The sequence below is a fragment of the Camarhynchus parvulus genome, chromosome 3, assembly GCF_901933205.1.
Source record: "Camarhynchus parvulus chromosome 3, STF_HiC, whole genome shotgun sequence".
NCBI classification, from domain to species: Eukaryota; Metazoa; Chordata; class Aves; order Passeriformes; family Thraupidae; genus Camarhynchus; species Camarhynchus parvulus.
Genome location: NC_044573.1, coordinates 68938524 through 68954749, shown reverse-complemented (window position 1 = coordinate 68954749; position 16226 = coordinate 68938524). Strand labels below are relative to the sequence as shown.

The window sequence follows — 16226 nt, the reverse complement described above, 5'->3', positions numbered from 1 at the left end:
TTTATTTAATGCATACAATTGTTTAGAATGCAAGGAGTGCCTTGTGTAAAGTCTGTATGTTTGGGTCTTCTCTCAGAGGAGAAACACACTTGAAGGACTCAGAGAATAAGCTCTATAGTGAATATAAATCATCATGTGCCAGGCAGGATGAATGGTTTTATATAAATTATTGCTCTAATACTACATTTGTGGAACCATTTTTTTCAAGCCTGTACACCTTTAAAGGCAGGACCCCTGTCTTGAGAAGAACCTGAAAAGTATTTATAATGCACACAAATGTTGCAAAATTTAATATACAATATGGTAGAATCATGAAGATTTCCATTTGAGGTCAATATCAAATACTCGGCCACGTGGTACAGTTCTGTTTGTTTGTCAGGGAATCAGGCCTGTGTTTGCTAATGGTGAACCTGTTCCTGGAACTTTGGGGTGAATCAGATGGGAAACTGTTCTCTACAGTTAGAAGCACTTATGATGGCTTGGTATGGGCAAGGTGGTATGGGCAAGAGTTTTGAATTCTGTGTAATAGCTAATTAGCGTAAGTACGCCAACACAGCTCCAGGGAAAGTGAGTGATGATGTACTGACTTACATAAGTATCTGTACCCTCTAGGATTCTTGAGCAATTTTTGCCCGAACATTTCCAGAATCTTAATACAGGTGTTTTGGAGTGATTTTTAACAGTGTTTTAAGAGATTTAACCAGTTATTTAATCTAATTTTGAACCATGGCTGAGAGTAAATGCATAGGCTCTCAAGACTTCTACTTGCTATGGGATGAAAAAACAAAACTTTCAAAATACACAAAGAAAGGGAGTGTATGAATTTTTATCAGACAGCAGCTCTACTTGACAACACTTTAACTGCCACATCCCTCAGAAAAAAACAGATTGCTGCCAAGCTGTTGGCAGAGCTTTTCATCCATATGATGACTGGTTTTCTCCAAGTTGCATTCATCATTTTTCATTGAAAATGGGTGTCTTATGAACCAGGTTGAAATTTGTGCCCGCTGCAGTTCTTTATCTTCTAGCCATCATGGAAATGAGGACAACAGTTAAGACAATGGTTCCAGCAATTCCACCAATGCACATTCCCAGGATGTTCCCATGGACTTGCCTTGACTGACACCTCTCTCCAGTGAAGAAGAAGGCTTGTCCTGATGGGCACCTGGGAAAACAAAACACAGATTCAATGGATCAGGAGCCTGGTCATGCCCTTACCCCAAGATCCTCACAGTCGCTATCCCAGATGAGCAATTCCCATTGGAGGGGCTCATGTCACAACATTGCTGCCTTGTTAGGAGGCTATTTATACACCCTGGAAGCACCACAGAATGGGGCTTCTTTGCTATATGCTGAGAAACCTGCCCTCCTGGCTGCTAGTAGGAACTAGCAACTGTGGCAAAATATTTTGTTTCTACTACTCCTTGATGACCCGAAGGCTTAGACCTCTGATGTCTGTAGCTCTGAGTACTTTTTATCTGCATTACTTGAAGAAGAAAGCCAGGACAAGGAGGGAGGAGGTCTGTGGTACCTGCAGCTTGCTTTTCCTTTCACATTCACACAGACTCCATCATTCTGACAAGGGTTTGGGTCACACGGGTCTGGTAGATAAGGCATCTGGTCTTGGATGGGCTCCATGTCCTGGGCTGCTCTCTTGTGCCTTTCAAGCACGAGGCCTTCCATGAGGGCAGAGTGCACAGGTTCAACAGGAACTTCTGTGTTATTGAGGTGAATTATATCTTTAAAAAAAGGAGAAAGACATCAGAATCAATGAATGACGCTATATGTAGCATGCCTTAAATCAGGGGCTCACAGGATGCTTTCTAGACTGTGACGGTGGTCACAGGGGTTTCCAGGTGAGGGAAGAGACGAGAATGTTGACTCCATGTTCAGAAGGCTTGATTTATTATTTTATGATATATATATAACATTAAAACTATAATAAAAAGAATAGCAGGAAAAGTTTCATCTCAGAAGGCTAGCTAAGCTAAGAATAGAATAGAAAGAATGATAACAAAGGTCTGTGGCTTGGACAGAGAGAGAGAGCCAGCTCTGCCATGACTGGTCACTAATTCCAAACATCCACATGAGACCAATCACAGATCCACCTGTTGCATTCTACAGCAGCGGATAACCATTGTTTACATTTTGTTTCTGAGGCCTCAGCTTCTCAAAAGGAAAAATCCTAAAGAAGGATTTTTAATGAAAATATGTCTGCGACACTAGACCAGAGGATGCTCCATCTTCCCTTTACAGAGCTCTCGCTGTACCACCACAAGTTCTGGGTATTTAGAGCACAAGATAGAAAATAATATTGAAATTACAGAAACTAGTTAGGTAAATCTGTGATGTTCTATGAGGCTGCTCTATTTGGAAACAAACACAGTGGGGATGGCCTTTAGTATGTTCGGTGCTTAGAAAGGACATAGCTACCGGTCAGGGTGCTTAAAGGTGTCCAAGAAGTTCACATTTCAAAACTCACTGCCATTTAGATCCCTCTTAACTCACAATCACTTCAGTCAACCTCACCCACCTGACACTAAGACACAGAAATGCTTTTTAAAGTTGATCCCCATTAGAAGAGATCTTGGAGACAGGTGTCAAGAGTTATTTGAATGTATGAACATAGAAAGAATCACCTATTTTGTAAGGAGAATCAGGAAAGGGGTCCTTACCATTAAATTCTGCAAAAATAATAAGGTCATCATTTTTCAGGAAGCTTCTCCGCCTCAGCTGGCTGTGAGATATGAAATTACTCCAACCCCAGGCTACACTTCTGTTGCAATTGCATGACTCATCAAACCTTCCAGCAATGGATGGTTTATCCCATATTATAGTTCCACTATCTGCAAAGAGAAAATGAGAACCACAAAGTTGTGCAGCTCAAAGTACGACATGACTTTTTCCTGCATTACTGTGTTAAAGGCGATTCATGCTATAAAATAAAATTCAGGCCTGAAATTCCCAAGCAAATCCCAGAGGACTGACAAACTAAAGGTGCCAGGTGATCTTCAGGTTAGGTCTGCATGAGGATTCTTAGTCTATGTGATGCTGAAATTCCACAACTTCTGTTTCACTGAGAACTAAACAAACATAAATTGCCTCCTCATTGTTACCAGCTCAGAGTTCCCTCCTGAGTAAGGACACTCCCAGACCAGTTTGTAGGTACCTAGGGTTTAGAATTTAGCTGATTTTTGTCATGACTATGATTTTGTTAAACATATTCATATTTAGGGTTCAAAAGCTCCTACTGAAAAAGTATGTACTTAAATTCCACTAGAAAAAAATAGAAAGAGATGAAGATTCATGTGTAGTATTTTATTCTGTACCAAACTCAGTTTTGTCCTATTATTCTTATTTCTATCATAGAATCACAGAAAAGTTTGTATTGGAAGGTACTTAAAAGATCATATCATTCCAACCCCCTGCCATGGGCAGGGACACCTTCCACTAAAATAGATTGCTCCAAGTCCCATCCAGCCTGGCTTTGAGTCCTTCCAGGGATGGGGCATCCACAGTTTTTCTGGGCAGCCTGTTCCAGTGCCCCACCATCCTCACTGTAAAGTATTTCTTCTAATATCCAATCTAAACCTGCTCTCTTTCAGTTTGCAGACAATTCCCTTTTGTCCTGCCACTCTGCGCTTTTGTAAATTGTCTCTCCCCATTTTTCTTGCAGGCTCCCTTCAGGTACTGGAAGGCCACAGCTAGGTCCCCCGATTGTTCAGCCTTCTCTTCTCCAGGCTGAACAATTCTGAATTAACACATCCATGAGAAAGGGTGAATGTTGTGCATTCAGACCATGTAGGCTGAGGTTCCCTGAGTGTGTGTTGAAGTTGACTGAGCCTCCAAAATACAGTTTTAACTTAAATTATTGTTTAGTGACAGGATACTGCACCATGCTGGCATTCCCTCAACCTGTGGTGATATGTCACCTATCACAATGGACAAACCACAGGTAGAAAGGGAATTGCCAGCTCTTGGGAAAAATCTATATTTAGAGTCAAGCTAAGATATCCCAGGGGTTGTTCATAATAACATCAACCTTATATATATAATTTTTCCTGTTATACCATCCTCCACAGGCAGGAATTCTGAGTCCCACACAGGGAAGATGTGCACAGCAAAGTGTCCCAAATCAGGAAATATGGCCAAAGTTTCTCAGCTCTGAGTCCTACACTCATCCTCTAACTCAGATTCCTTGGCTGTCATTGTCAACATTCCTCCATGCATTAATGACACCCCTTACCTGAGCTAACATGGTCCTTGCTTGTGGTGAAGCTTTTGCTCGAGGACATCCTTTTCAGGACATCGGGGTCCTGGTCCAGCACTGTGAGTGTGACCTGGCGGTTCAGAGCCGGCCACTCCAGAACTGCATCATTCTCTCCACTGCACAGGTGGAAGGCAACACGAGCATAGCTACTGTTCTGGTAGTTGGGCAACACGCTGATGCCAAACCCATAACCCTCAGGGCTGTAAAACCGGGGGCTTTCAACAAGGCTGATGGATGAGTTCTCAAGGATTTTGCTGAAGTTGCGAATGACCCACACAGCTGTGGGACAGGGGGTCTCTGTCAGAGTCACATCATCAATAGCAATCCCACCCAGTGAAGAGCTGGGGTTGCCCTTCAGTCCTTGGAAGAGGTAACGGAATTTCTTCTGAGCATTGAGGGTTACGTGGGCAATCTTCCAGTTGGAGTCACTGTCCGCTTTGGTAAAAGGAAAGAAAAACATTTCCATCAGTGGGATTAGAGAAATTATGAAGCAACCTGCCCCTAACTGTCCATCCCAGCTGGACTTTTAGACAACTGGACCCCTCACAGAGTCCTGAAGGCCAGAGATCTTAAGTTGATACTGTGACTATAATATATCCACATTGTTTTGTCATCTAAATGCTTTGGACATGTTGTACAAGGAATTCCTCACATGTTAGGGAATGACAGCCTCCAATACAAAGGATAACAGCCTAAGGGCTAAGATTAAACAGGAGGATGGGAATCAATGACCCAATATGTTCCTGACAATTTTTCATGTATTTATCCTTTACTGTAAACTGCTGCAGCCTCATGTAGGCAGGTTATGACAGGCCTTTTGACCACATAAATCACATGGAGCTTCAGTGGCTGAGTTTGTCCTATTTAGCAAATCACCCAAAGTGGGAATCCAGTTCACATTTCCAAAACTGCATATGCTTTTCCCAACTATCTAAAAATCAGTCTGGGATTCTTATTGACTGCAAAGGAGCACAGGTATTTTACATCTGAACAGCCTACTCTTAGATCTTATAGCAGCCAGTGGAGACACAGTCAGTTGGTCTCCAGCATGGCCTGGAGTCCCTCTCAGTTACTGAGTGCAACTTAATATTAGGAATGTTGTAACTTTTGCCGTGAAGCACTAAAATTACATTATTAGAACCCACAGTTTCTCTGCTAAATGTGCTCATGTAATACCAAAATTCTTAGCTGTATTGCAAGGTATTCTGGTAACTTTGGGAAAATCTTTTGGTTTCTGAGTTAGTCATGGGCAGAGTAAGACAGCTCCTCCTCTTTACTCAAATATTCATCTTATTTCCAGAATTACCTTGAAAGGTTTGAATTTTCCTCATCTTACGAATGTTCCCAGTGCCATCATCCTCCTTCAACCAGATGATCAGCTTGTCAGAAGGGCTTCCTGTGGTCCTGTAGAAGAACTGGAGGCACTGCTGAGTTCTCTTTGGATAAAGGATTCGGGACTCTAGGATTGCCACCTCATCTGCCTGGCCAGAGTTGGTGCTGAAGTACATGAAGTAGCCAGCATCTGGGAATAAAGGGTAGTCTGTCACTGCCTGTTTACACATTTCCTGCAAAGCTGCATGGTATAAATTCATCATTTCATCTACACTCTTTTAGTAAACAGAAGAGCAGTACTTAACATGAACAATAAAGGAAATGACACATGACAACCATGCAAGACAGACTGGGATAAGAACAGGAGTAGCAGTTCAGCATATATATGGAACTCACTGTTGTCAGCTCATGTCAGTTGTGCATTTGTTGGTCTAATTGGAATTTGGATTCCTCAGGAATGTCAGAGATATATGAAGCAGAGAATTCAGTGTTGACCACAAGCAATAAGGAGATACATTTTTTTTACTTGATTTATACTGAAGATCATCTAAAAAGAGGATCTTAGAGGTCATGGGCTATATTACCTTGTAAAGAGTAAGATAATTTCTTATCTGCAATAAAGATAATAAACAGGGGTTGGGCACAAAACACTGTCCTGATCTTGAATATGCAAAAGGTCTTTTTTTACAGCTTGCCCAAACACTTCAAAAGTCAATGACTCACCATAAGAAAATTACTTTAAAATTCCTGCTCCTCTATTTCCCATTAACATTTTTGAAGTGTTCTTTAATTTTGAAGTGTATACTTTTATCGTCATACTTACAAGGATTCACCATTTGCACACCTATCATATCTTGGTATCACACAAAATTACAAGGTTTTATCTATATTGTGTTGCTTTTTAGTTATTCAATTTAGTCAATGATTAAATTAATAAGTTAATTTTTTTAGCTGTTGTGTGAAAGTTCCATGGACTCTTGTCCAAGATATCATATCTTAGAATCACCGGATGGTTTGTGTTGGAAAGAACCTTAAGATCATCTTGTTCCAACAGTTATACCTGCAGCTGCATAAAGGCAGTGCAGCTTCCTGCAGGGTTAGTGAAGGGTCTTGAGCTGCTTATCAGGTTCTCTCTAATCAGTCAGGTGAATTATCTTCATTCCCTTCCATATCGTAGCAATATTTTGAACTCATGTCCACAGAAACCTTGCTAGAAATTGTTCTATGCAATTATGACACTTAACCAACAGTTAAACTTATTTTAGTTTTAATGGTATTAAATCCAAGTATGATCACTCTTGCTCCAAGTGAGAAGCAGGGCTATGAGCCTATTGCTGCAATTGTTATAGTAACAAACATCCAAATGATCTAGACTCTACCTCCTTTTTGATAAGAAAGTCAAATAAAGGCAATATTAAGTACCTATGGCAACTAGAATATGGCAGAATTCAGCAGACTCCCTAAATGTTTAGCTGTACTTTCCCTCCTTCGGTTTAGCCAGCAATAAGTCAAATACCCAGAATATCAAAACTATGTGGGGAAAATAGTATTCATCTATGTTAGAAACTTAGAATTTTCCCCCACTCGAAATGATTGCAGAACCAGTTCTCAAAAATGTCAGAAATTCCTGACGGTGTCAGTGACCCTTTGGAGGTGCCAAAAGGAGAGACACTCCCTTCCCATGCAATTAATTTCTACACTCTGGAGATCCTCTGAGGTACCCACCCCTCTCCATTAACTCTTAAAAAAAAATTGATGCTTATTTTGTACTGAGTCACTGGATGTTAAAACCTAAGGGCACATTAAGTGCCCAGTTCAGGCAGATTGGATTTTATGTGATAATCTCAAAAACTCAGTTAAATTATCTTTTTCAGTTACAATTGTACTGTATGGGGTAAGAAAGAGGAGAGAAAGAATTAAGAATTCATAATGAGCTGAGGGTTAGAAGCATGTATTTCTAGAAAATATCAGGTGGTTTTCTTGAGTTATATTCTTGGGCCTGATCCATGGCTACCAGCATTATAAAAGGTTGTTAACAACAACAATTATAAAGACTGCTAATAACATCTGTTATTTCCTGTTGATGGGTCATTTGAGGGGAATAAACTGAGTGCAGCAAGACAAAGAGTAACAAAGCACAAGGAAATGTGCTTTAAGTCAGGAGTCTTTCCCCCTCTACTGAGGCAAAATTTACCACAGAAGTCACTTTTATCTTCGAATTGTGTAGTCGTTTACCCTGTCTAAACAATGACAAATTAGGCTCTTGCTTTTCAGAACTGCCTGTTGGGATTTAACCTTTATTCACAGCTGTAAACTAGCAGCCTGGGACTGGGACTAACAACTCTATTTTTAAGAATGTCTTCCTTAGAAAAATTGTGAAATTACCACATCAAAATAAAATTTATGCCTGAACTCCTATCATAAAATCTTTGCAACTCTCTTCTACTTCCAGAACTAGAATTCCACAAGCTTAACTTCCCATTTGCATTGCAAACACAACATTTATGAGTGGCTACAAGTGCTGTTTGATTCTTACCATGAGGTAATATAACTCTTACACAGACTTTGGGAGTTGCAGTAAATTGTTTTCCAGGTTATACTTAAAAGACCTCTAGTTCAGATTGTTCTTTGTCCACTTTGATCTTCCTGGTGTGGACAACATTCCACTACATTGAAAAAGTTTGGTGACAGTGGTAATGCAAACACTGTCTAGAGTCTTTACCAACTGCTCTGAACCCATTATCGTAGTCAACCCTGGGGAAACCCAGCTCAAAAAGTGTTTTGTTCCCTTCTTTTACCTCTACAGTGCCCAGAAAGTGTGTGGTCCTCCTGCCCCATCACACTGCCCTGTTGGTGGATCCAGTCTTGGTCATGCTTGGTGCCCTGGATCATGCCACAGATGTTTTCAAGCTCAAAAGAACACTGGTCCAAAAAGGTGTGAGTTGAAGCTGAAAAAAATACACACATGGTCACCTCAGAGTGAGCTTCTAGCTCATTAAAATCTCTTCTTTAATTTTGGGGGGGTTTGTTTACAGTAGTATAACCATCCTGCAAAGACAACCCTCAGATTAGTAGATGTGAGCCCAATGACTCAAAAGAGGAAACATTTGATTCCTGGAGGGATTCCTTGGATAAAGACAGCAATCTTTGACCTCTTTGCAGAAGATTAATAAGCTCCCTGTGGAAGTGACAGATGGTGACTGTCTTTGTCTCTCTTTGCCAGCCTTGGGGTATTTAACCACTCCTCGGCTGAGGTTATTGTTCTTCATAGCAGTTCTCTCATTAACTTGAGCTCCATCCTTCCACTCCAAGCAAAGTCCACCCAGTTACCTTGGGCTGGTTCAGATGAGTTTGCCTTCAAGGTGATGTTTCTGCTAGCAACACCAAGGGGACAATAACTTCTCATGAACAACCATGATCAGTGATAACATCTTCAACCAGCTCAGCAAATACCTAGGCAGTGTGGGACTCTAGACCTAGGCAATCTCAGGTGCAAAATAATCTGATTAAGTCCAAATGTCAGTAAAAGAGGACAAAGTGCAGTTACATTCACCTCAAAAAGTACAACAAGGCTGCCCACACACCACAGGCAGAACATAACCACAGGTCTGAACTCCCGGGAGCAGCACAGAAGAAAAAGTATGGATGGTTTGACTTTCCTTGACTAATCTTGGAACTTGACTAAAATAATGACAGTGAGAAGAGCCAAAAAGGGATGAGAAGGGAACAAACTGATTGTGTTTATCTGCACACTACAGGTCCTGTCCCATGCCGCTTCAAGCACATCTGAGAAGAGCTTTTGTGAGTTTAGAGACATAAGGGAGGTGAACCAGCCTGGCTCAAGTATAACCAAAGAAATTGTTTGCCATGGTTAAATTCTGACTTACTGCAGTTGTACATGCGGTTCAGTCTTTCCAAGTCAATGGCACTGAGGTCTAGACGTTGTCCAATAATGTCATCAAAGGCTGGTATCTTTGCTGTGATTGTGGGGACACTTTCATTTTTGTTAAATGAAAGTGGTGCATAGTGCATCAGTGATTCGTAGTCATAGGGGGTGTTCAGATCAGTGATGTAGGTGTCATCATACTTCACAAAATTGTGCTCTGTGCCTGGTAAAAGAACAGAAAATGAACATTTCCTTTCCATTTTCCTTTTTAGAGAAAATGGAAAGGAAATGGCATTACCATGTCCCCTTTGATACAGTTTTCTAAGGCACAAATTATATACCCCAAAGCAATTACTTTGCAACAAAATATTAAAACTTAGCAATATCTGTGTTTGTCATTTGGACAACAAAGCAGTGCCTTTGGATTGCACTTCCATTACTGAAATCACAGGTGACTTCAGTAAATTCAAAAATGAATAGCAATGAGCTGTAAAGAACGGGATACATAGGAAGTTAGATTAGAATTAATAGGAATGGTTTAACAGTAATGATCCTGAAGGATTAAGTTTAAGGATTAATGTACTCCATTCCAGAATCTGTGAATATTGATGCAAACATTTTCCAGGTATTAGATCATATATAGAGAAGGAGAGTCCCTGAAACTCATAAAGGAAACACATATGGAAAGCCCAGAAGTGTCTTCAGGTTCTGCTCTTCTTTGAAATAAATAATGCCCTAGCAATCTCTGGGAAAAAAGGAAGATATTTTTACCCTAGATTTAGAACATTGATATGATATTTCTACTGAAATGGCTTTTGGACACAGGTTTCTCATGGTTTCTTGGTGAAGTAACTTAGAGAAAGTTTTTCATTATGAAGGTGTCTGCTAGGGCAAAGAAAGGGAGCCATTTCACATGCTTTGGTATAGAAGTAAAAAGAGCTTGCCAGCATTTACAATTGCAAATAATGTTTTCAGAGTATTTGGCATTCTTTTTCAAAGACAAAACAGCACAGACTGTGCTGGTGGGTAATTACACTTTCTCTGCTTAATAGCTGCCCTCCCCTTCTGCAAATCACAAACGTCTTCAGTTGAAGGCTTGAGATTATATGGAGCTTAGAACTGTTTTCTTACAGAGACTTGCATTGCACCTTTTATAAAAAATTTTTTAAAATCCCTCTTCCAGTCACTGCTTTTCAAATATATCATTGTTATGTAATACAGAATCAGATCTCACAGGGAACAGCAGGAAAAACTGTCTAGGGATCAGGGGGGCTGTGAAGAGTTTGTTGAAACTCATAAAGCTCCTGAATAGGGTGATACTAAAACTGAAGGCAAGAGCCTGCAGACACACCTGGGTAGGAGAGAGCAAGACAGAGGCCTATTTCATATTTCTCATCCAATCTAATAATTTTAATGGTTTTTTCACGTACAAAGTGAATATTTTCAGTTTCAGGAAAGCCTGAATCTCTGAATATAAAACCTTTCAGAATTTGAAAGGATCTTGGTCTACAGAAGAGCTACCTCAAAACTCATAATCTAAATAAGTTTACAATTTGCATTACATGGTAAAAGGAAATAGATTCATAGAGGGGAAGTAATTTGTTTAAAATAAGAGAGCAGAACAGTCCAAGAGCCAAGGGGAAGTAAAAGTCCTGATTTCCAAGCACGGCCTCTCTGTTCTGGCCTTAAACATTGTCCAGGTTTGACCAGAGAAGTTGCACCAAAATTCCTTAATTTACAGTGGTCTCAGGTGTGGCTCACAGTTTTCTAAAATTCTATCCTTAGGAAGGTCTTTAAATCTAGAAGTGAAACTGGGATATTGATAAATCTACAGTTTGCAAAATGAAACTTGAACGTTAAAACCCACCTGCAATAATTTCATCCCACCAGATATTGACGTAGTCATCCCGGTCCATCCTCGACTGCTCATGGTAAAATCCCAAAGCGTGCAGGATCTCATGTTCCACAATTGCTCTGTAGTCACACCCTGACCCAATTGAGAGGTTCTGTCCAGTCTGCAGGTCCCCCACCATGGACCAACACCTGAGAAAAAGGGAGAGCTTACTCTCTGTCCAGTAGTTTTCTTCTCTGTATTTAACTTTTCAATCTGCTCACTGGATTTAGAGTAAGATTGTAAAAGTTTTTAATATGAAAGGAGTCGCATAAATCATTACTTGGATGCTGACCACATGCCTTGATATTCTAAAAATACTCCAGCCTGAAAGCAGACTAAGCCCTAGAAACTATCACTTCATTACTTATCCTCTGTGTCAGGGAAGATCACCCTGCAGTTTTGAAAGCCACAGAAGTTTTGTCCTGCATCAGCTGCCATTTGGCCAAGAAACATAAAACACACAACCTACGTGGAAACAGTAAATTCATCGAAACAGGCTGAGCATTTTTGCAATAACTTGGGCTAGAGAAAAGACCCAGGAATATTTAGAACAGCAACATTTGGTCCTTTTTAACAGCAACTATGCTTTGCATTGGCCAGAGGTGTGAAAATACATTTCTAGTATTAAGATCTTCAACATTGACTTGTCAAAAATCATGGTGCTTGTAAACTTGTAAGAGAAGTGTTGTAGGACACTCAAGGAAGAGTTGAAGGCAGAAACATGAACTTCTGGGAAAACCAGAAATATTCACAGCTGATACAGTGAGATTTTTTTGCTTTTCTACATTTTCTTCCAAAACATACTTAGCTGTAGGAAATAAATCCTTTCAGTTCTTGAAAAACTTGAATCTCTGTGCATAAAACCCTTTCAGATTTTGAGAGACCATTCATTAACAAAGAGCCATATCAAAACAATTGAAATATTATAATAGATTTCCTTTCCTTTCCTCCCCTCCCCTCCCCTCCCCCTTCCTTTCCTCTCATTTTTTCTTTTCTTTTTTTTTTTTGTCTGCCTTCAAAAAATTTCCAGACTTAACTTCTAGTTATTCACATTCACATTCTTGGTAAGTTAAAAGGATGTACATGGAGATCTACATCAAAATGGAAAATAACCCTAGATGGAAAAGTGAAAGTAGTTGATGAAAACTCAGAGGGCTGGGATTCACCTTCAGAACTCATCCTCCAAACAACAGTCAGCAGAGGGAGCAGCTGCTTGCAAGCTTTTTGTCTAAGAATCTAAGATGAGTTGTTTTCCTGGTGGCCCCTTTTTGTCTGCTGACAGCAAACTTTTAGACTGCTGAAGCCAAATGGAATGAGTTCCCAGCTGATTCTACATGGCAAAACTAAACAGAAATTGATATTATCCTTACCCATCTTGCTTGCTAAAGAAAATGTAAGTTCTTTCTCCTTCATATGGCTTGAAATCAATGCAGGACTTCAGGCGGAACATTTCAAATGCCTGGAGAATGACTCCTTTGGCATTCAGGTCTGGAAAACAAGGACTGAACCTTTACTACATTGCAGTTTGTTCACCTTGGAGAGGTAAGATATGTACAGATACACATGTGGAACCAAAGGAAAAATGATTGAAAAGAGAAATTATTGAATTTGATTAAATTGTGGTTTGCTATGTTATCTGTAGAAGAAAGAAAAAAAAATTGATATAAACAAGACTACAATAAGTAGTTATTAGTGAAGTTTAACATTTTTAATTTGAAACAGTTCTGAAAAAGGCAAAATTTTAGTCATAGTGTCTGCAGTGCAAATAAGCATTGGAGATAAAATCTGAATAAAGTGTCTGCATTACCTAGGTCATCACCCAGAATATAGGGAATGGGGAACTTCCATCTGTAGGTCTCATTTCTTAAGGCATTTCGCTGATTTTTCTGAAAAGGGAATTAACAGCTGGTGATGTACCTACTGCAGGGAGATGGGCTGATTTGTAGCAAAAATACAATTAGGACAAGCAACAGAAAGCTTTTAATTACTTACAGGGAGCAAGATATCACCCTGAAAGAGGTCCAGTCCAGCAGCTGAAATGGTATTTAATCAAAGATGGTGTCAATGAATTTCAAATATATTTCATTTCATAAACCACATTGAACCTGCTTATACAAAGTTAATGTCCTTGGGCATCTGCAGAAAATAAACAAGGACCAGCCTCTATACACTGAGTCACAGGTAACAATAAAAATAACAGCAGTTTCTAGTTTCTACTCAATATTTACTTCATGGCAATGTCTCCTTGGCAGTGCCTTTGTGGTGGCACAATTATCCATGGTAACCTTTGATGAGCTCTGCTTGCTCTCAGGCAGTGACAAGAGTCACACAATGGGACAGTGATCAATAAACATCTAAGTTGTGTAGCAAAACGTTTGCAGTCCCAACTGCATTTTCTGTCCACCTCTATATGATTTTTATAAAGTATTACAGAGTCCTTCCAAATCATACAGTGTTTTTCTGCCTTAGCACCATGGGTCTGTCCAAAATTCAGAAACAAAAGGCATCTGCATCCTTTGTTCACATACAGTTACAGTCCTGGAAATATTCAGGTGTCACAGAGAGTTCTGAGCTCACTTGATTTTAATTCTCTTGTTACTGTGTGCTACCTGACCATCAGTCTCCTTGACAATACTGAAAATTTAGCATTATGCTCACAACTCTTCAGGCCTCTTGAGAATTTAGATGTGAACTCACCCAGGTTGATTTGGGGAATGTCTTTGAATATCTCACCAGCTCCAGCATCTGCAAGACAGTCAAAACATGTTCAGATGTGGTGGCTCACAGCAAGCAGAAGGAAGTGCTTCAGAACTCAAACCAGCTCACACAACACTTACCAGCTTCACTGGAGAGCTGTCCCACCTGGAGGAGAATGGAATACAACCAGTATAAAGTATGAGATGCCTCTGAACTGAGAGGAGCCTATAGAAATCAGGTTTTACTTACAGAGACTGGAGAACCATAGACAGAACGCAGCAGAAGAGTCAGGCAGAGTGGGAAGATGCTGGAGCCCATTTTTGCAGTGGGAACAGAAACTGCTCCCTCTCATCTCTGACAATATATAGGGCACTTTGCTGAGCTTTCCATTGAGTTTCAGCCAATAAGCATCAGACTTCCACCTTTGAAACATTATTATAACAGTTAGATTTCTTCCTGAATGGTACATGCTGGCATTGCTCTTATCAGCTACCTAAGTCCATTTGGAGGAACATTGCAGAGAGGAATGTGGTAACTTCATGTCTTCAGTGCAGCTGGTGAAAGACCCACCCAAGCTTCACATAACAGCTTCTCCCTCTGGCCCAAAGTTGCTGACTCCTTCCCTTGCGCTTGTTTTCTGTCAGCATTATCACCTTGACTGCGCAGGAGAAAAGCCATGCTCTTAGGCAGAATTATTCCAGGTTTATAGCACTCCAGTGCCATTAGAATTTGGCCCAGTGCTGCTTTCAATTAATAATTAACACCACATTGTAAAGATCAGAAGTAAGAGATATGATTATGAATCCCCTGACAGTGTCTTTCCTCAGCTGATCCCATCCCAGATCTGGCACTCCATGCACAACCTGCCACTCTCGGCCTCCAGAACAGTCACTTAGAGCAGTAATCCTTGGCCTTCCAGGTGGGTTTCAGAGATCACAAACTCTTGTCCTGTATCTTGCTATCTTCTTTCTCAGGAACACGGGTCAGGAAGGGCTCCATAAATCTCTAGTTTGCTGTGCATCAGTATTCCCACAGCTCCCGTGTGCCCTGGAGTGCCTGAGTGCCTTTAGTTAGGCATGGAATCCTGCTCCTCCATTTCACATCTGGACTTAGAAGTCATGGATGTGAGGATGTTCACCTCTATGTTCAGCAATTAGGTAGAAAAGGGCTTGTGCCATGACACCACCAGCCACAGCACAAGGCAGAGAGCTTGAGTAAGTAGCTTTTGAGTAGGAAATGGACCTGTCCTAGAAAGAAGTCAGCTCTTCAAGTTAAGCAACATTTTTTTCTCTAAACAAATCAAAGTAGGAATCTATTCATAAGAGATAACATTGCAGAGGAAAAAGTACAGAGATCTTCTCTTGTTTACAGAAGAACAGCCCCAGAGCACTAATCCTCCACCTAACATAAATGAATGTTCTTTAACACTTTCTTTTAGAAAGGATTGTTGCTGACACCTAAGCTGAACAGGACATACTACTAGCAAAATAAGCATGTCTCAAGATACAGCATGTCAAGGCTGTTTTCACAGGCAAGCAAAGAGAGTCAAAACACAGCACCAAGGCCATATTTCCACATGTTCGGCAGTGGATGTGAGAAAGAAAGCAAAAAAATTAAGCAAAAGCAGAGCTGTGTGAAAACGCTTGGTTTTAGTACCCTTCACTTTAAAACTCAAGAACCTAAAGCAGATGTCTAAAGATAAGTCATTTTGAGAGCATATATTTGGTTTCATAGATATATATAGGGAGTCTCTTGGATGCCTTTTAGGCACTGTGCTAGGTTCTAAGGTCTCCCTGGAGCTCTCTTCTCCAGGCTGAACAGCCCCAGCTCTAAGCCTGTCTCCACAGCAGAGGGACTCCAGCACCAGTTGCATTTTGTCCTCCCTGGAGGGCAATGCATGCACATTATTCCATTTTCTGCAGTTCTGGGAAAAACTTGGTGACAGGAAAAGCTGCTGCTCTTCCACTCTGGGAAGTACAGCAGGTGCCTTTTGGTCTCTTACTCCACATTGTATGAAGTGCCCAAAATTGCTGTGCATCAGTATTCCCACGCCCAAGGGCAGATCCACCCTGGATTCCTAGACACAGACACTACCTGGTGTCACTAAATGCAGGTAATACCTTTTGTTAATCTGCTTGCACTGGTTT

At 40.6% G+C, this 16226-nt stretch overlaps 1 protein-coding gene across 2 annotated transcripts; it reads right to left on the bottom strand.

Annotated features, from left to right (window-relative positions):
* Window positions 1-977: 977 nt before the first annotated feature.
* MEP1A (meprin A subunit alpha) lies at window positions 978-14397 on the bottom strand. Of its 2 annotated transcripts, none has more exons than XM_030945831.1 (14): window positions 14329-14397; window positions 14214-14244; window positions 14080-14127; window positions 13375-13415; window positions 13190-13268; window positions 12753-12870; window positions 11356-11531; window positions 9490-9711; window positions 8401-8550; window positions 5577-5792; window positions 4240-4705; window positions 2676-2842; window positions 1532-1739; window positions 978-1165 (listed from the first exon to the last, which is right to left on the bottom strand). In XM_030945831.1, the coding sequence occupies exons 1-14, from the start codon at window positions 14395-14397 to the stop codon at window positions 1018-1020; spliced, it is 2139 nt and encodes a 712-aa protein (XP_030801691.1). In that variant the 3' UTR covers window positions 978-1017. The 2 variants fall into 2 exon arrangements, with proteins under 2 accessions (XP_030801691.1, XP_030801692.1); XM_030945832.1 differs by having other exon boundaries at window positions 2676-2846; window positions 4247-4705; window positions 14220-14244.
* Window positions 14398-16226: the final 1829 nt, after the last annotated feature.

Excerpts from the sequence above, each read along its gene's own strand:
- MEP1A (XM_030945831.1), bottom strand. The coding sequence starts at position 14,397 with ATGGGCTCCAGCATCTTCCCACTCTGCCTGACTCTTCTGCTGCGTTCT. Across the intron at positions 14,128-14,213 it reads CTCCAGTGAAGCTGGTAAGT|ATGCTGGAGCTGGTGAGATA; the intron begins GTTGTGTGAGCT and ends ACTGTCTTGCAG. Across the intron at positions 8,551-9,489 it reads GAACCGCATGTACAACTGCA|CTTCAACTCACACCTTTTTG; the intron begins GTAAGTCAGAAT and ends TATTTTTTTCAG.